The sequence below is a fragment of the Anopheles cruzii genome, chromosome 3, assembly GCF_943734635.1.
Source record: "Anopheles cruzii chromosome 3, idAnoCruzAS_RS32_06, whole genome shotgun sequence".
Classification (NCBI taxonomy): Eukaryota; Metazoa; Arthropoda; class Insecta; order Diptera; family Culicidae; genus Anopheles; species Anopheles cruzii.
Genome location: NC_069145.1, coordinates 35146878 through 35167717, shown reverse-complemented (window position 1 = coordinate 35167717; position 20840 = coordinate 35146878). Strand labels below are relative to the sequence as shown.

At 42.0% G+C, this 20840-nt stretch overlaps 2 protein-coding genes across 2 annotated transcripts in view; both read left to right on the top strand.

Annotated features, from left to right (window-relative positions):
* The first annotated feature begins 2024 nt into the window (after positions 1-2024).
* Positions 2025-20840, top strand: part of LOC128275041 (tyrosine-protein kinase Fer) — a 36337-nt gene continuing 17521 nt past the window's right edge. The window contains exons 1-3 of the mRNA XM_053013415.1: positions 2025-2129; positions 10595-11015; positions 12779-12969. Of these exons, the coding sequence (XP_052869375.1) occupies positions 10820-11015; positions 12779-12969 (387 nt within the window). The 5' untranslated portion in view covers positions 2025-2129; positions 10595-10819. The remainder of the gene's footprint in view (positions 2130-10594; positions 11016-12778; positions 12970-20840) is intronic.
* On the top strand, positions 8906-9862 carry LOC128270307 (casein kinase I-like). The gene has a single exon (XM_053007709.1). The coding sequence runs from the start codon at positions 8906-8908 to the stop codon at positions 9860-9862; it is 957 nt and encodes a 318-aa protein (XP_052863669.1).

Genomic DNA, 20840 nt, shown 5'->3' with positions numbered 1-20840 from the left:
TAAGGAGAGATGAAAATCAATGAATAAATACTATTGTGAACGCGATACAATGACCAGGGAGTCAGCGTAATAAGGAACCATACCTAGCCTAGTGGATTTAGAATGCTTACAGAAACAGGCGGTCCTATACACCCGTAGCATAGAGAGCAAGTTATGCTTTTCTACGTTGAGTTTTGGGACTGGTAAAGGAAATCGAGAAAGATGTGCCACAAAAACATCTCACGATTTGTATGAATTGACTAAATTGACTTCTGCCCAGGCAATTACAGGATTTCAAAAAACAACCAATCGACCAATATTACCAATACCGGCAGATAAATGAGCAAATCAACAATATTACTCAACATTCGCAATAACATCAGTCATAGGAATAGTGCGCAATTTCCATTTTTTCTGTTTTGTTTTCTGATAGCAAGTGTTGTTTTCTAACTTTTCTGAAGGCCCCAAGGGGGAAATGGAACATTCAGGGTACTAGCAATGCCAAAGGGATACATAATGTCTCCAGATGCACTTTTAACATACGGATACATTGAATGATTCGTGACCCACTGGATTAACATATTTTCATTTTTTTCAAATCTTCAACCGTTTTGTGCAGATTGGTCGATCAAGTCATACCACCACGTAGACATATTTGCACATGATCTAGACAACTTCGTTCGTAGTTGATCAATATTGCTTACTAGGACAAAAACGAGGACGGTTTGAACAAAAGACGCATGAAACGATGGAACCACACGATAAGTATTTGTTTATCGATAATGAAATCGAAATGTATACATATTTAGCAGAAACGTATAGATATACTTATACATATTGCAAACACTTTATATACATACACTTATTACAGCCTATAATAAATTAACAATAGTAATGAACAAGTAAAGTCATTATCGTGCTTCAAGATTGCTCCATCATCCGAATTATACCGGGCAAATCTGTTTTGATTTTATCGATTCAGGACATTTTCAACATGGTACGATAAACGACATCTTTGCTCGGCAGGGAAATGAAAAACTAAACTAAATAATTTCATTGACAGCATTATATCAACGAAGTTTTTCTTTAACGTATCCAAAACGGACGACTGACCACACTACATTTGCTCAAATCACATTTTAAGTAAGTTGATTTTAAATGTTCTCTCATTGTTAGGAAATTTTACAAAAAAAGCGCCTACACCATCGATGGCAATTGACCTTCTATCAGTGGCAACAGTTGCCTTGAGCTTCCTGTTGAGTTGAGCAACATTTTAAAGTTTGGAAATTGACCGGTCTTTAGAACAACCCAAAGAATCGACTGTATTGGGAGCAACATTTCAACCAACAAAAACGGATGAATCGGTGCAGCGCAGACGGATAACCCTTTTAGACGAGTGGGAAATCAATGCATACTTTTTAACCTTACTACCTTAGTTTACCTTAGTTTACCTTAGTGGATTTATCCTGCAATTCCGTTTGGATCGTCCTACACCGAGAACCGCGTTCGCTCGCAACCGGTTTTATCTCTCGCACTCTCACCGCTGGTGGTTCGGGTTTTGTTTGCATGAGAGCAAAACCGGTCCCGAAGTGCCTTGATCGGTTGATACGTGGTCTGTTCAACATTTTTCGCGATATTTGAATTTCCGCGGATGGTTCGACTTTCGATTTGGCGTTCACATCTTCTCTGAGGTCCTCTGAGAACTTCTTCAACCACCGAATCCTTACACCATAAACCACAGTGTTAACCACACCATAAACCACAGTCGCTTCACCATAAACCACAGTCAACAGTTCGAATGCGTCCATAACGCCACAGAACATCGACAATCGAATATACGTAGACCGGGGAAATTCAAATGCCGCGATAATTTTTTAACAGACCATGTACTTTCATTCAACTTTTCCCACTATTGGTCTCGCGCGGCTTCTTGCGAAGCTCGCTCTCACAACCGCTCTGCCGCTCTACATTCGGCTATAGTGATCTTTTCGTGGCTCTCTCACTAAACGATGGACACGATCCAAGTTACGATGAAAACGAACACACGAACTGAACTCCTCGTGGCGCGCAGACGTTCGGATGTAATTTGTTAACCCGTTCGCAGTGCGTGGGCACTTTACTTTTTACCGAAAACTCGCGTGCGTGCGTGCGTAAGTTATGTTATTTATACCTCCTGGTGGCCTTTCGTTGTGACAAGCTGGGTAAGCCTGCCGGCCACAATCAACTTCTGGCGAGCTTTCTTTTTTGGTGGCAGCGCAATCGTGAGTCTCTGTTCCCGACTTTTATCCCGCGGCATCCGTGTCGATCCGTCGAGTTTGTGTTCATTCCGGCCGAGGTTCATTCGCAAAAAGTTTGTTACCCAGAGTGTTTTTGGTGAGGTGGCGGAGGGCAGGCTTGCCGGTAGCCTTCTCGCCAGTCCGCCAGTCCGCCAGTCCAGTGTCCGTGTTTTAATCGTTTCCTTGCTGCTCACAACTCCAGCTCATGCGCTGGTATCTAATCTAGGACAGGCATGTGGGAATGCTCTTTGATGATGTGGGTACGGCGGTGGGGCAAATATATTTAAAAAGTGAAAATAAACAACCGACGGTGGTGACAGAGAGTTTTTGTTTTCGATTCAATCGGTTGCTAGTGACTAACGTTAAGACGGGCTTTCGGCGGACACATCCAGCAACAGATCGTACTCACGAAACAGGGTGCTACACTGCCTGGAAAGAGACTTGGCAAATGTTCCCAGCCATCCTTTGATAAGGTAAGGTCTTATATATCCTTAGGTGGTATATTGAAAGTTTAACTCTTGGGAGGTCCGGGAAAGTTTGTTCATTTATTTTTAACACTATTCGCACCTTACCATATTCCACACAATTTTTACAAACGTAATGAACGTGAAACTATTAAATCACACCGATGAATGAACGTAGACAGGGCCGGAGTTGGTTGTGGCAAGAGACAATAACAACAAAACGAGGATACGGATGTTCGCACGCACATAAAGGATGAATGGCATGAACGGGCTAGAGATGAACGGGACAACGAACCAAGCAATATGCAAAGTTAACACACCGAAATGAGGAGAACAGCCGGAATGAAGAAGAAAGCGCAAAACAAAACAGGTTTTCGTTGTCAGGTGCGATGATATTTGTGTTCCGCGAGTGCGAGTGTGTGAGTGCGACTGTGCGAATGTATTGGTGAAGAAGAAGGGTGCGGTGCGGTCGAAAACCTGATCGCGTTGGCCGTGCTGGTCGTGTGCTGTTGCTGTTGTTGCACTGTTTTTGTTTCTCACCAATCCGGAACGTTCGATCCTGGCGTGTTCTACTGCATGCTGCAAAACAACAATGATTGAGCACTTCGAACACAAGCCAAAAGACACGATAGGATAAGGCAAAAGGCGATCTTAAACGAGGCTTAATCAATAACATATTTGGTCTGGTGTGTCTGAAATGATTTTATCCAATGACAATGTGATTATGAATAAGTCTTTGAGGATTGGCACTGGGAGAATCGTCCGTTCATTTTCTCGAACCGATTGATGTTTGAAAATTTCTGGTTCTCAAATTTCTCTCATAAACAACTGAGTTAAACGTTTCACCATTACCTTTTTATAAATCTATCAAATTTAAAGCATAAAACATCTCAACTTGTAGCATTATACGTACGTCCATGAAATATTATGTTCGTAGTTCTTACGCCTCGCGCAAGAATACGCTATTCGCAACAATCACATGTTTCAACCGTGAAATTTTTGTGAACTGCTTTAACATTTCTGCCACAGTCAGCAGATGCACTTGGAGCCAATGTTGACTGGATATGCTATCTTGGCGGTGGCGCTCGGTCTCGTGTTCGGCAATCTAAAAATAAGAAAGAAATTCTTGGAAGACGACCGTCCGTGCCATCCCCACATGCACCTACACGGTGCACCGTCTGGTAGGCCGCTATGCACGATGTGTTTAGTGTTCGGTAGTGGTGTTGACCACAACTTTGATGTCTCTGACTGTCGTGTCTGCGAGGACCAGTTTTGTGTTCATTGAGTTCAGCGAATGAGAGGATTGTTTTTCACCCTTGCAATGCTTGAGAAAGGTGGCGAAAGTTGTGGATTGAGAGAAATGTTGGACAATGTGCCACTTGATCGGTTGTCACAGGTTATTCGACTTAAACTAGAATAGGTAGAACAGGCAAAAGTACACGTAAGTTGCCGAAAATAAGTTCTTGGTTTTATTTGTTTTCAAACATGTCAGACGTGAGCGATATCGCGACTCTCTGTCCCTTATACTTGGCGTGCTTCATTGCATCAACTTGTCGCAATAAGTGTCAGCTTTCTTCATCAGGATGGGAGATAAAATAGAGTATAAATCAATTAAATTAAAAAAATGCGTAAATTTTAGGCGAAACTAGCTCGTGTCTATGACTTACCATGTCTGTGATGATAGTAACTCATTGTTGAAACCCTTGTTTTCCTGTTCTCATAATTAGACTAGACTAGGTCCTTCGATAGCGGGTCTGGTCGATTGCATCAAGTGTCTAACTTTGTGCCTGTGTTTCCAGATAGTTTTTTCTGTTCAATGTTGTTGTCACCTAACCCAGAAACCCATATCAATTCATTACTTTCCTTGCATGATATAAATTAAAGCGGATAAAACAAAATAAAGCGAACGAACACGTAATCATTGTGCATATTGACTAGTTGTTTTTTAATTTCATTTGATTTTGTGATTAGGTTTTTCCTCTTTATACATCGTATTGCCTTAAGTGTTTATTCTATTAGAAATGTTGTGAGACTTGTTTTATGGATATAAATAGTTAAAAAATAACGCTCGCTTTAATACATCTTACCGACCTGCTACAGCAAAACACGATGCAGGGCCGCATCGTGCGATAAATGTATGCTTTGTCTTCTCTTGCGATCTTGTTCTCGACCAAAGTTTGTTTAGTTGCCCTTACGAGCTCCTCGAAACCAGTCTGGTCGTACCCCAGGTCCGGTTTGCAGCATCTTTTTCTTCACGTGCTGCTAGTTGTAACGGGTTTCCCCGCATCGGTAAATCGTTAAAAGGAACACTTCTTATATCGAAGCATCAGTTTGGGTTGTAATGCATTCATCTTTTTCTGTTCATGAAGCTGTTCACTTTTCTTTGAATCAGTTTTACATAACGCAATTAGTAGCCGTCAGAGAGTCTTTATTGATTAGGCTTCTGTACAATATGCAATCAATTATAAAATCTATCGTTAAATTTGTTCTAGCTGTAGACGAAAAATGAAATGTTTGTTAACTATATAGCAAGTACTAGGTCTATACGTTGAGAATCGTAGTTTGTTAGCACACAACAATTTGTTTATAAGATTTTTATGCAACTTTCTATTTAATTCGAAGTATGTGCAATCGCTAGCTATACATTTCTTCTATCTCTCTGCTTAATCATGGATTCCCAGACGAAAGAATTCTTCGACTTTTTAAGTAAACTAATTAGTCATCCAATTTCGACTTCCTCGTAGAAAAACGAAAAGCTGCTCAGCCAATACGTGTCCTATCGAGGAAAATGAATGATATTCGGAAAGAACCAAGTCTGGTGAATAACGCGGGGAGGGATAGCAACTCCTATCCAAGGGATTTGATAGTATCCTGAAACATTTTTGCTTTTTTGGGGGCCTAGTGCTTGATTCCACGGGCCACCAGGCGCCCCCATCGAAACCCCCTAGAATTGCATTTTGGTCGTTTTTCGATCAATGCATGGTTCAAATTGATCATTTGTTGTCAGTAGCGATCGGAATTAACGTTTGCATCAGATTTTAGGAGCTTGTGAAACACCACAACTTTCTGTCCCACCAGAAAGTTCGTTTTTTGGAGTCCTTTAAGGCTTTTTTTTGTAAAGTCAAAATCGCCATTTTGAAATGTTTTAAACCACTCAAAGCACTGTGATCTTCCAAACACAAGTCCCGACAAGCATTTGGTGCGATTCCGAAGCAGTTTTCTTCAACAGGGGCAGAAAAATAATAATCCCCGCAAAACGTCATTTTCAGGCACAAAAGTTGACGTACTTTAACCCTTTAAATAATGGGTTGCACACCGAAATAATTTATTTTTCGACCTGAACTCATTTACCTGATATCAAAACAAGGTAATGATGAATGAACCGCAAAATTGGGAAGTCCCAATCGGCAAGTACAGCAATCTTTTTAAAACTCCGATTCTCAACGTATAGACCTAGTATACGTCAGTGGCTAAGCGTGTTCGAGAGCTCAACAGTGTGCGTTGAATGGTTTGATGGCTTCTGTTGTGTCTACTTCGTCGTGCATTGACTTTTTTGCTCATCCATGGCGAAGATGGGCTTTTAAAGCAAAGAAGATGATGATCTTGGCAGCATTACCGTCCAGCTCAAAGTGAGTTTAATTTAACTGATAAAAAGGAAGTGAAATGGAAAATTTTCATTAAAGAGCAACAAATAAATGAGGTATTAAACCATTTTACTAGAAGCACATTTTACATCACCATTTCTAAGATGGTGAACACCGATTACTTTGCTATGAACGTTTGTTGCGTCCATTGAATGATTATTTGGACGCATTATTTTTCATTTTCATTTTGGTCAATTGATAGCAATAGAAAATATAGTAGATCACTTGCCGGAAGCTGTGCGCTAGTAATGATTCTTGTTTCTGGCTTTCAACGTACCTCGTGTTCCTAGCGTACCTTTTTCTTGCGCACCGATGATACATGATGTGAGCAAACACGCTTTATTCTCATTCTTCACAGAACATGTTTTATGTGTTCGTTATGGTTTTTATTTTTCTTTATTTCAACTTCATTCGTCTATACTGGATCGCCTCTTTAAAGTAGATGTGTGAGTTGAAAACACGCTCCCCGAGCATCGCCAGCTTCTGCTTTATAGCATCATGTTTGCGACACGATACCAATGATGGGTTCGAAAATGACGAGTAAAACCGGAACGGCCAGAAGAAGATCAGGTAACAGATCCGCCTGCTCCTCGAAAGCCTCGATTGGTGCCGGTTTTAATGTCACTAAAGTAATAATAGTATGCAATTATTGCGTAGCCTAGAAAGGAAAAGCAAATAACTAGCAGCCGCAACTGAAGCTGTATGTCGTTTTTACTCATTTGCACAGAACTTTGCACGTATTACCATTTTAAGCATGTACCAGACTTTCCCCCCTATCATAGAACTCGATTCGAGTCCTCGAACGTTCATTCCGTTCATTTTGAGTTCATTTTGCTATAGCTTTCTCTTTCTGTCCTCTCTCTTGCTGTATTCGGCTTTCTCTCTTGTTGTGTTCACTCGAACGGTAGAATTTCCGTTCGAGAACCATAATAGGGGGGTTTGTTATGTACATTTATGTACGCTTCCGAAGCACTGTCAATTAATCACATAGTTTCATTACATTGCAAAGGGACAATAACGGGAACAGAAAAGAGCATAGCAACACTGCTTTTCGAGAAAACAGTTAAACCAATCGGATTCAGGTTCTATTTTATCTCTTGCGGTGATTAAAGAATTTACGATGCGAAATTAACACGAAAACTGATACGCATCAGAATTGATTTGCACCAATCCAGCGATAGGTGTGGGTTACGGCAAAGCTTTTCATTGTTGAAGGTTGTTGTGTTTGATAGAATTGATTGTTTTCATTAACATGGATCTAAAATGAAGCTGCGAAACTTATACTTGAATAAGCTTAAGTTTTAAAGTTTTTTTTTTAACAGAACTACGAACTCTAGAAGTATAATTTGGGTACTTTCTCAGAACATCTGATCTGTGTAAAGACAATATATTTTTTTTTTACTTAAACTTACGCACAATGCTGAACATTAAATTTATGTACCAAGTCAAGATGGATGCAACCCTAATTACAGGTTGCTTCCTTTCGTTAATTCGTATTCATGTACGAACTAGTTTGAGTGAGATGTGTTGTATTATTATGCGTGTCCACTTTATCCATTTACCGTGCATTGACTTTATTGATGATCGATTATATCCACCTGAACATGTTTTCTTGCCTGGTATGGAAATATAGATCCAGAAGAAAACTTACTTTGATGTTCTTGCTTTGAGTTATCGGCAGTTACTCAAAAACAATATTGAATCCGGCGGAAAATACAGTAGCCGAGTAGCCGAGTAGCCGGTGCTCAAACGTAAGCTTGTCTGTTTGATTAATAATAACAGTCAAATGTTCAATAACCAGAGCTTTGTTGAATAGTATGTATAAAACAGTTTTACTTAGTTTCACACGAATCAAATTCGCGATCATTTATGTTGTACACAGCTCATAAGCTTCCTAATTAAACGTGATCCTTATGGTGTTGACCTAAGAAAAATAATTGGTGAAAATGAGAATAATGAAGAGATGTTAGAACAACATCATTTGGCAACTAGTTCTGACAGACATTAATTACGCCTCTCGTTTAAGTTCGGCGGTTAAATTAATTAAACAATTGAATAACGCGTGGAACTTAATGTAGTTCATCAAAATATTATGCATATAATTAAGAGATTAAACAAATTTAAGAATAAAAAAAAATCAATTCAAAATCTCGTCGTTACCAAATTTTAAACTGTCATCTCAAAAATATCTTCTGCTTCCGGCTTGACGTTATTGGCGTTACAAGCGTTACATCAAGTCGTCGAGAACCTTTGGAGTCTAGGTTCTCCGCCGCAGTGCGATGCTGCGTATGATCGAAATCGATCGAAAGTGGTACCAACATTCGGACAATACACTAAAATAAAACGAAAGCTCCTGTCAAGAAACAATATTCATAAGACAATATCGGTTTATTTGGTTTAAGTTCGCATTCGAAACCTACTACTATTGTACTGCTCAACACAGAGACCGTTTTTTACGACGTGTTTTACTTCAGTATTTTGACAGCTGTACCGCTGGTTCGAAGCATTGCGTTTGCTGTGAAATCGGTATTCAAACGCCATGATGCAAAGCGTTGTGCGAACGCAAAACAATGGCCGAAGCCTTCAGGAGGGTAAACTAGTGTTGAAGAAGTACCGCATCGAGTTCAAGCTAGGATGTGGCACATTTGGCGACGTGTATCGTGCAGAAGATATCGCAACCGGTGTCAAGGTGGCCATTAAAATGGAGTCTAAACCCACGGCGACGGAAACGATTTTTCAAGAGTACAATCTTTATCAGATGCTACAGGGCCAGCAAGGAATCGCCCAAGTTTATCTCTGCGAGATGTATAAAAATCGACAGATACTGATCATGGAGCTGCTCGGAGATTGCTTGGGTTCACTGTTGCAGACATGCGGCAGACGATTTTCGCTCTCTACCACTCTACAGCTGGGCATACAAATGATCGACAGAATAGAGCTACTTCACCAGTACGGCTATGTGCATCGAGATATTAAGCCGCAAAACTTTGTAATGGGCTGCAATGGTAAGCACCACATCGTTCACCTGATTGATTATGGTTTGGCTAAGCCTTTTTGGGACCCCTCCCGAAGGCGGCACATCCCGAAGCAACATGTCGGATCTTTCGTCGGCAGTATTCGCTATGCGTCGATTCATGCACACCAAGGACGAGAGTTGAGCCGTCGAGACGACCTCTTGTCACTCGGATACATTCTTGTGAGTTTCATTCGGGGATCTCTGCCTTGGCAGCACATGAGGGTTTTTTCGAAGGCGGAGAAATTCGAAAAGGTTTACCAGAAAAAACTGTCTTCAACACCCGAAATTCTTTGTAAGAATCTGCCAACCGAGATCTTCAACCACATGGACTACTGCTGCAAGTTACGTTACACTACCGAACCCAACTACAGTTTCCTGCGAAACAATCTTCAAGATTTATTGAACCGATACCAGTCTCAGAATGGCGTTCATGACTTTGATTGGATTCAGGATCATGACTCGGAAACGGACGACCAGACCTAAGTCGTAGAAAGCCGACTACAATATAGGATAATCCGCTAGTTCAAATCGTTGCGCACAACATTCGGATGTACGATGAATCAGAAAAGTGAAGTCTCGTGATGCAGGTTGATCTAGAAGAAAAACACGAACGGCTGAAAAACATTTTTGTATAAAGGAACATGATGTCTGTCAACCGTTTAGTGTGTATTATGCTGAAGAGAAATAAAATGTAGAAAACCTGTTGTAACAATATATGAACTTGTACTTATTTGAAGTTTTCTTTCCCAATAAAATCTTAGCATAAAAAGCTTCAAAATAAACAATAAATTGGTCATGCCTTTCACTTCATAAAAATATGTTGTAATATCTATAAGCGGTGAAATTTTCTTGTCGTCCCAAGGTTTTCCTACCGCACATTTCATCCTACGGCCACCGTTTTGTTCGAATATTAAAACGTTTTTCTTGTTCTCTATTTTTAGCGTCTACACTTCCAACGAAGAACGATTCTTAAAAGGCGGAAACACCTGAACATCAATTGGTTTAAAAGTTAGACTCCTTGTGCAAAAGTTCCTGCGACTACAAGGTAGTCAAACGCAATTGGCCAACATATTTTCTCGTTTGTCGATAGTTAGGATTTTTTAGAAGCATTCGTTGATCGCCTTAGTTTTATTTTTCAATAGTTCAATAGTTTTCAATTTAAGGTTTAACCCATCTTATTTGTTCGTTTATGTCTAAAACTGTTTTTTACTGCAGAAGAATGTGATACTGTGCTATTTAAGTGCGCTTGTAATGTAAATCCGTGATGTCAATTACAGAGTGATCGTGTGGCATCGAAAAGTGTGTGTAGACACGACTAACGAAAGTAATAGCAGTTGATCTGCTCAATCGGACGGTTGGTGTAACCGCGAACGCAACTCGTGGTGCATAGTGCATAGTGCATCGCCGACCGGGATCGTCGGTTGCGGTCCCTACCGAGCCATGGGCTTCTCGTCCGCTCTACAAGGCCGAGCGGCGCACGATGCGCTGCTCAATCGGCAGGAAGCGGAACTGAAGCTGCTGGAAACGATGAAACGGTGTTTGGCGCAAAAGGCAAAGTGCGATCGAGAGTACGCCGTCTCCCTGGCGGCCGTCACACAGCAAGGGTTGAAGATTGACCGCTCCGATGATCTGCAAGGTAAGTGGAACAGCATCTGTTTTACATCGACGCTAGTTTTGGAACCGAAGTTGGTTAGATTTTGTGGACTCGGTGGCGTTGGCAAAGGTTTGCTTGCCTTGGATATAACACCATTGTGTAAGTTCCACAGTAATTTTCTTGCTTGAATAACTATGACGTGAAATGTTTTCGATTTTGTTTGTTGCTAATGCTCAGTAAATAGATTTCAATTTTTATAGAAAAACAAAGCCACAAGGAAAGTTTTTACGTACCAAGACTGTTTCCCAACGAGAGTTATAAAATGCGTATTATGTGTGAAACCGGAAAAGCAGCTATAAAATTGAGTCGTATACCACCATCGGAACAAAGGTCTCACGAAACGCATTATTTGCTATACGTTGGTATTTTCATCGAGCGCAATCATTCGTTTTCCGTTTAGTGGCGAGTTCAGTTTCTCTCTCACGGCCCGGAACCTATCTTCGTGTGCTTATTTTTGCAGCATTTGTTTATGGCCATAATCACGCACCACCCGAAATCGATGGAATTTATTTTAAATCGTTTTCATTGATCGCCCGTTTCCGTTTGCCGTGCTCCGTTTTCCATTCTGGCGTGGACCCAAAGTCATGGGAGAATTCACGTTTGAATGTAATTGTCCGATTGCTATTGTGCGGACTTCGTCGAATTTCTTTTATTGCTATTCATTAACCACCCTCTAGCAGAAGTACAGTCCCCGTCCGTTCTTCTAAGATTAAAAAAACATCCTCGACCGGCGTCGGAAGACAGTGATTCCGAGATGTGCTTCAATTTCCCTTCCTTTCGGTCGCATTCAAAAACTCCTAACAATATGAAAATATATGCAAGCAGATAAACAGTTAAATGCTATTTGTTAAAAAATCCTTTAAACATTTAAAGCAAAGGTGCCTCTGGTTTTCATGCCGGTGAAGCTTTTCAAAAGCTAAGCTTGATTGCACTTTCAAGGTTTTTCTAACGTGCTCAGGCTTTGCAAGTTCACGAATACTATCATCAAATTTGATATTTTTGTATGCGCTAGGCCCGCTAGCATATGGATATTTGATTGCAACTAAAAATAAAGGAATAATTCGAGTGGACGGAATGACCCATTCGCGTGCATAAATTGTTTGAAGGTTTCTCAATTATTTACAGCATAGACAAGAATCATCGTGTTTGTCGCGTACACTATGCTATGAATCCGTAATGAAATATGCTAAAATATTGCTAAACCAGTGTTGTGTTGGTTTCCAACCACGGGCGGCAAAGCTGTTTCTTTTTAGTTCAGTTTTAGGTTGCAATTCATACGATGCAGGCGCGCCTCGATGTAGTCTTAATCCTTAAATTTGGTAAGCGAATCGCGAAACGTCAAAAGGAAGAGTAGAATACCAAAACACAATGTTTTATATTGTTCAATCGTAACAAATGGCAAATACAAATTAAAACAGGATTGATATTTGTTTATAGAATGGAATGCAAAGTTTAGGAGTTATTTTCGAAATACATTTTTGAAAGTGAACCATGGGTTAGGGCGGTTCCTAACCCATGAAGCACCTATGATGACATCTAATTATACTCCCCAAACAAAGCAAATAACAAATTCACAAAAAAAACACAAAGTTCATGATCAAATTTCTGACTCCAAATTACCCGCGAAGCAAGCGTGGTTAGACTTTGCTCAGCTCATCAAGGGCGTCTATTGTTTCCGCGCGAGTCAATGGTGTCGAATACATTAGATTATGTTAACTTGGTATCATTCATTCTCATGCCTACAGGAAGCCATGTAATGCGCGCGTGGCGCAGCTTTATGGAGGAACTAGAGCACACGGCCAAACAAATTCGGACCAACGCAGAGCAGCTGGAAACGGTATGCCACGAGAAGCTGGCCAGCCTTTACCAGGAGAAGCGCCGCGTTCGGAAGCAGTACCAGGAGGAGCACACCAAAATCGCCACCCAGTTTAGCCATGTGAGTAACACGGTAGGGTTTGCTCAATCCGTTGAAACGTTATCTTTACTTTTGCGGGCATAGTTCGGTTCCAATGGATTAGTAAACTACATTTTCGTGTAAACAGCTGAAGGTGGTACTGAAACGCATCGTACACTATCTGAGTCCGACCTATTTTTGGGTCCGACACCAGAGATATTCCGCCGATATTGGAAATCATTTCGTCATTTCGGTTTTTCCTTTTCCTAAGGCCGACGACCATGTGTGACATGTGAGTGCTGTGTACTAATTCACGAGGGGGAAGCACGCGAGAAGACCGGTGGCGGTGTAGTAAGAAATTAGTTTAAAGCCCTAAAATTAGGTCACAGACTGGCTCTGGCTCAAACATCGACCTGGCAGGCAATCGGAAGACTGTTGAAGATGGGAGATTCAGGATTTGGTGCCGAGGCAGATGTAGCAATACGCTCCAAACGAGTTCGGTGGTGCTGTTGTGTTTGATCATTTTTAGCCAATTTTTAGCACTACAATTACTAAAAACTGAATAAATTTTACATTGTACGTGGTGACAAAATATTGAAGCCGGTGTCCAAAATAAACAATGAACAAGTTAAAAACGTCATCGTTGAGGAAAATTCTTTAGCGCACAACATCTACATCGTCAGAGTGTGTGTGTGTGGATCAGGACTGTTTAAATAGGACGTGGTGTCATTGCGAAAATATTCTCAGCGTAAACGTTCGGTCTGCCTCGGCAAGGAATGGCACATCTAATGTTGTTAAACGCTCTCTTGATCATGCCAGATCGGGCGATTGTCGTGTGGCTCGGATGTACATAATGTGGGGCAACAAAGTAGACGTTGCCTGTTTGTCCTGTGTAGCCCATTGTGTAGCCCACTTGGTTTAGACATTAACTGAGGTCGATTAGGAGGGATATTTCAAACATTGTTGATTTAATTTGGTTAGTGTGATTATTTGTGACACAGTAAAAAATCCAGTGCAGGTTGTGTCCAAACGTACTTGACTTGTTCTCTCACTGAACAATCTGTTCGATGTTAAATTGTAGTAACTCTTGTCTGATGAAATAGTTTCTAAAAACAGAATAATAGGGTACGTGCGCCAAATCTAGAGACGCGGAGATTAACTGAAACTTTCGCATGTAAAGTACAATCATTTGTAATAACAGTAAAATAGTCATTTTTTATTTCAAATGAGTAAGACATTTTTTTAAAATAAAATAATATCGGAAGGAAGTATAATATTTCAGCAACACCACACACGGTCCGATTCTCTTCGGGTAGTGTCGTTGGGTAATCAAAGAAGTGATTACCACGCTTACCGCGTGTTTGCAGGGCGACGTTACTCAGCAGCAGTCGTCTTTCGACACTTTCACCAGCTGACGAGCGACTTGTTGTAAATTATTCATGCGCCCCGGAGGATGCTCTTCGCGCACTTACTTGGGCGTTGACATTTTCCTCTCACACACGGAACCACACACACATTGGATTGCATCGCGGAAGCGCGGACCTCAGAAAGCATAAGGTTTGGCCATGGTACCAAAAGAGATGCGAATGATATTGGGTTCTGCGCCGTAAGCGCGAACAGCTGTCCGTGGTGTACGGGGTGCCACAATCGTGTCCTCTAATTCGAAACAAAACAAGTCACGTCATCAAACTGTCAAACGACCACCGAAGCAAACCCCCCTCGGGGGAGGCGTCAAATCAATTAACCTCCACCAACACTGGCGCGTTCGCGCTGGTGTGTTAGAAAAAACGAGTTCCCTTTCGCGCACGATCATTTTTATTTTTGCTGCGCGCGCAACGGAACACGCCAAAGACACAGTGATGGCCGTAAGATAAGAAGCATGATCGAAGCGCATAAAGTCTTGCAGGTCCACGGTTCTCTTTTACGAACGGAAAAAGCTTAATTTTCTGACGCATTGTTGTCGGCCACCAGGTATAGGAGTTTTTGGTTGTCGCGCGGATCAACAATGAACACGTGTTGCAAGAATGTACGTCTCGTCGCCAATTTTAGGTCACTGGTACGGTACTAAGGTGGCGAAGGTGGAGCTATTGCGAACGCACAAACACTGCGCCGCCGCTCTAGTCGTTTGGCGCCACTCCGAATTGTGACCGTTTTCAGCCCCTTCAGCGTGGTTTGCTAATGTTTGTACTGCGTTTTTTGTGTCTATTCCTTCAACCGGTTTCTTAAGACATTCCCAACCGTTCCTTCCCCGGTGCGCAAATCCCCGCGGTTTGATGTTTTTGAGACTGCGTTTGAGTTTGTAGTTGGCCCCACCAGAAGCCTCAAGTCCGAGTGTTGAGTCGGCTTGGATGATGACCAAAATGATAGCGAAGGCGAAGGAGAACAGTGTGTGTTTAGAGCCAAAAAGGGAGCTGACAGAATAAATAAACAAAAACCTGCGTGATTTTCGGGGTGCTTACAAAGTAAGAAACCGGACGATGCTTTTAGGGGCGAAACTTGTAACAATACAATTAACAAGTTCCCGTACATTATCATTACAAATAATTTACAGTCTATCATAATTTACATGCTGGACGCTAACTTTTCATGCTGCCACATTTTTAAACGTTTTTCATGATGTTTAGGAAGTAACAAGACATGTATTTATTACCATTTTAGTGAAACAATACACAAATAATAGACTGTCTCAATGTTATTAAAGTAAACCAATTAAAGTTTGTTACTCAAACAAGTACAAGCATCCACAACATTTCTTCGCCGTTTGTATTGGTCGTCGATGGCCCACCCATTGCCCGGTGGCCGCCAGACAGAATATGCACCAAGATACTTTGTGAAGGCAATTGCCTTCAATTATCACCGAATTGGTATTAATTGGGGCTTGAGGACTCGTTCGACGTTAGTTGTCGAGACGCTATTGCTCATCGTTCCGTTTCTTAAATCATCTCTTCGAACAGTGTGCTCTTTCTGAGCCTCTTCTGAGCACAGTTGTTTCATGATTCGATCAGAGAGAAGATACGCCGTTTTTGGCCGTAAGACGTTTGCGAACCAACTTGCCAACCGGAACCGTACTGTTGTGTTTCTGACGAAGATTGGATTTTTTTGATAGATGTGAAAACCACTAAATCTAAAAACATCGCATTACGTCCACTACTAGACACGGACAATATGCGCGGACCACGGCCAGGAAAGGGCGAACGGAAGAAAATCTGACACATTGTGTCTGTTTTCGTTCAGCGTCCATCATGTGGAGGGCGAAACACGGATGTTTTGCCAGCTGCGCTCCCCCGGATTCCAGCCATCGCTACTAATAAAAGTTTAGAAATTTAGAGCATATCCTCGAAAGAAAAACCCCGCGTAACGGCTGATACGCCGAAAGAATGGTTTTGTGCAAAAAACAAACTGTTAACGATGAAAAATCTAAACAGAAAGCAGAAGATCTCGGGAGTTTTCTCTTTGCGGCTCGATTACGGGGCCACCGCATTAGTGACGGCTAGAATTCATGTCAAAAAGAATCACGGTACTACGCGTACGCCGCATCTGGCACTAACCCATTTTCTATTCAAGTGTTTTACTTGTGATAAACAAGAGGCCATTCGTTTTGTGTTCCCAGTAATGGCTTGAAAATTGATAGAAGCCAAAAGCATAAACTCTCTATTTACAAACCACCGCCAAGAAATCAGGAACGGCACCGGATTAGTTTGAATGGAAGTTACACTTTAAAATGAGGCCACCATCCCGAGCGCGCCCCTCGGCCATCAGCGCATCATAGTATTTTTGTATGCCAAAACTAATACCAACGGTATTGTTTAATGATGTTTTAGAAAGCGTGCATTTTTTTCCGTTCCATGATTGATAAATTGGCCAAACGATACACAAAATGGTCTTACGAAATGTTTCATTATGTTCATTATGTTTATGAATCATTTATGTTTCCTTTAATCTGTTGTTTTCTTTAGCCACCGAACTAAATGGCTTAATTTAACTAACTTGAATCAACTTAAATTTAGTTTCCATGTAACTTAAACCAATATCTAACTTTGATTTAAAACTAACTGCTTCTTTGTATAAATAGTTTGCATATCGCATGGTATGATCGATAGGCTAGTTAGGCAATCACTATTAGCACCTATTACTGAGTAACAACAGTGCTCACCAGGTGCCAACGGAAGATGGTTTTCCGGTCTGTTAGCAGGGCAGACGATGCGCATCAATTTCGTTTCTGTAAAAATGGTCTGAAGAGACCCCTGAAACTAGATTGACTGTACACGGTCTCTGGGGTTGTCTTCAGGGCAGTGTGTTAAGTGGCCCGTCTTACCCGTCTGGGGTCTTGATGGGAAACGAAAGTGAACGATTTGTGGTGGGTGGGTGGAAAATCTGCCGCGTGGGTGAATGCTGGAAGAAGTGAAAAAATAATGGCGAACCTAAAGTCTGGCACAGTCTGAACAGCACGCTGCCGATGCGCCTTACAAATTAGAGGTAGGCCTTTCAGCACGACCGACCCCGGTGCGGCCTCATAAACGGAAGACGCAGCTCCCCGCTCGTCTCCACCGTTGTCCGACTACCCTTCGTCCGACGATCAATTTATTCAATTTTATTCAATTATATTCAGTTGCACTGGCTGCTCACTGGCTTTCGGGGGGAGATCTTTCGAATGTTTGCTGCCCGTTGTTTTCGTCTACTTCTCACCCTCGACTCCGTTGGTTTTGACAAACTCCGTGTTTCCAGCTCGTCGGCATCACGCTTTTCCGACCGGACGGGTGGGAAATAATGCTTACTCTCAGCCCGTGTGTCGTGTAACCACAATGTTTACACCGCGCAAGGTGCACATACTTAGAGGTAAACGTTTTCCCGCCGCACCCCCCGTGATCCCTTGGGCCCCGGCATCGTCTGCTGACAGGTTTAATTGACCCGTGAAATGAAGATCATAGCTGTGTCTTGCCGCCCCCGTTCAAAAGGGGGTAGCCATTTTGAGCAACAATTAAAGCGTCTGTTTCCGCCGACTGCTCGTGTAAATTGTGATTGTGTAGTAAATGGTAATGATATCTCCGTCATTTACACGTCCTGCCTGATAATGGGTAATTTTTTTTCAGTGTTATGTTTGTTACGCATTACTTACATCATACCGATGAGAAATCTAGGTGGTAATTTTTGCACAAACACTCCCATTTGCTAATTGTTTAGTAACGCTATTTTGCGGTTTGGTTTAAGACCTCTGTTTACGATATTGAACCAAATAATAGTTCAGTTTATGATAGTGTTTTTTTTATTTTAATATCCCTCTAGGGCAGCGGGCGCAAATTAGTTTTAATTTATTCCACGATTCAATTATGCGCTTGATTAATACGCGTCGTGACATTTAACGCCGACAGCGTAATGCATCTGGTAATTGCAACCCTTACTAACCCTCGACGAAAAGATGAACAACGCCACCAACGAACGGTTGGGCTAATAAGCAACGGACAAGTTTCGTTTGGCACTAATACTAAAAGTTGGTAAAACATTTCGCCTAAGCAATAGTATTGGTTATCACAATTGGGGTCACACTAATCCATTGCAAATCGGAGTCTAGCAGGAATGTTTCCGGAATATCCGGAAACCGCAGGAACTTGTTTAACTTCGATCCTCTTTCTCCCACTGGCAGGTATGTTGATGGGTTACTTGTTTTTAAGTAAACTTTCGAACCGGTTACACCATTTTGGCTTGGGCGCGAGTAGGCAAAAGTACAGCCCGTAGGTGGCCGTCTGTGATAGCGCGGTGGCTTGATCTTCACCTTGCGTGGTGGCGTGGGGTATTGCGTGTGTACGGTAGGTCAGTGCATCGTTGCACCTGAACCGTCGGAATGCAACGAACGGTGGTTCGAAACCTGTTCTAAAGCCTTTGGCCACCCCTGTGGCAACGATACCGCTATTTGTGTGCCCTTGAGATCAGCACCGCTCTTGAGGAGGGATGCTGTTCGATATCTGAAATGCTGTCGGTGGGGCGATGTTTTGACCGGAGGTTTTGGCCCTGGTCTGGAAGAAGCGGCCACGCACCACAAGTTGGCCATCTCAAGTGCATGGGAAGCATGGGCTGACAGACCAATGCGCCTAACCAGTTCGCTTGTTCCTATTTCGCCAGTGTTTCCCACGATGTACGAAGTTAATGGTATCATCTTAATGCGGAAATCAAATATAGTTGTTTTACAAAAAGCCTCTTCAGTTAATCATTTTGGATTAGAAAAATTGAAGAATATTAATCTCTAGCGTGAAGTTAGTTACACTTTCTTTTCGGCAATGGCATTAAACATCCGCTTATGAGATGAAAGCAAATTTTAAGAAAATAAATGACAAAACGAGTGCTAGCAAATACAAAAATTTAAAACTACTACTGTACTGCCTGGTAAGTCAAATTCAATAGCAGTAAAATATGAAATGAAAAACGCCCTCGGATGCTGTTTCCTAACAGTTATGGTGAGAGCTACTTATCGCGTTGTGGATGATTTATAGCACCTATTCTGCAAGCTCCACAACCGCCGAGCAAACTTTTGGGAGCAACAAAGAGAAATTTAGAACCACACACGAAACGAAGTCGTAACACATTAGTTTGGCTGACAATATATGGCTTCAGAGGAGAAAAGTAATAAATGCCCGAAGAACTTTTGCAAACATTCGTGCATACTGAATCCAAACGACTTGGAACTTTTGCAGCGTTACAGTATTCTTGCTTTGGATGTAGAACTAATTAGTTAATGGAGTAAATAACAACTTACATAATACAGATGAAAGTAGTAATGTAGAAGTTATTGACCAACTTTCTCTGCTCGTTCGGTTTGAAAGAAAACTGAAGCAACAATATTTGACTCCATATCCGACTCCGGCGATGCTGAAAATTATGACTCACAATTCCAGAGCTCGACCTACTGTGCGATGACGCAGAATCTCGAAAATGTACCCTAAGAGCAACACCGACAAAAAGGGGCTTTATGAAATGTTCCGCCACTTTTGATATTATTTAACTCTTGCTCACGAAGAACGCAGACCTGGTTGGTCGTTGTATATTTCGAAACAATACAGGATGTTTGTACTGTCACAAATGGAACTAACTTCAATGTAATAACAATGAGTTTGAAGGAAGAGTATGATTTTCTAGCTATCGCACACCCCAGCAAAACCGATCCGATAATCAGTTTTGGCTCTGCGATATCGATCGTATGACGTCGACTGGTTGGAATGGAGCATCGACGGGTCACCGAGCAGCAAGTTGCAACATTCAGTGGGATTTTCCGCAGTGGCTCTTTACGAGTGCGTCGCCAAAAGGCCAAAGACATCGAAGTCGTATGCGACGCACACAGGCGAGCTGGTGGAAACTATGTCACCGACACCGTGGAACTAAATCGCATCAACCGAGGAATATCTGGGACACTTCCAGGGAGAAGGAACTGGGAGGAACGAACCGGTATCAATGTACCGCTCTGCTCACATCGGCCCCCGCGGGACCTGATAAACATGGTCGAATTCCCAATCACAATGTTCGCAAGACGAGTAAAAAGTCGATAGAAATGCATGCTCATCCCGGTTCTGGTTTCCGGTTTTCCTTTGTCTCCGGTTTTTGCAGTCCTTGTCGCGCTTGTCCATTCGAATAGATTTCGTTTATTCCGCTCCGTCACTTGTCGTAAACTGTTTGTTTTTCGTCTTATACCGGCGGAGGTTGGTCGAATTTAGAAGTGGTTGACTCTCGTTCTGTGAATTTCAATTTGAACATCTTCGCCCTTCCGTGGAAGTTAATATTGAAGATTCCCCCACGTAGGTCGATCTGAATAGGTGAATAGTAAGCTCTGCGTCCAGTGGCAATAAAGCACGAACCAGGGATCACCCACTAGCTCCTCGAAAAGTTGCGCCAGGTCCATTTTCTTCTCACCAACAGCTACCAGGAGG

Excerpts from the sequence above, each read along its gene's own strand:
- LOC128270307 (XM_053007709.1), top strand. The coding sequence starts at position 8,906 with ATGCAAAGCGTTGTGCGAACGCAAAACAATGGCCGAAGCCTTCAGGAG.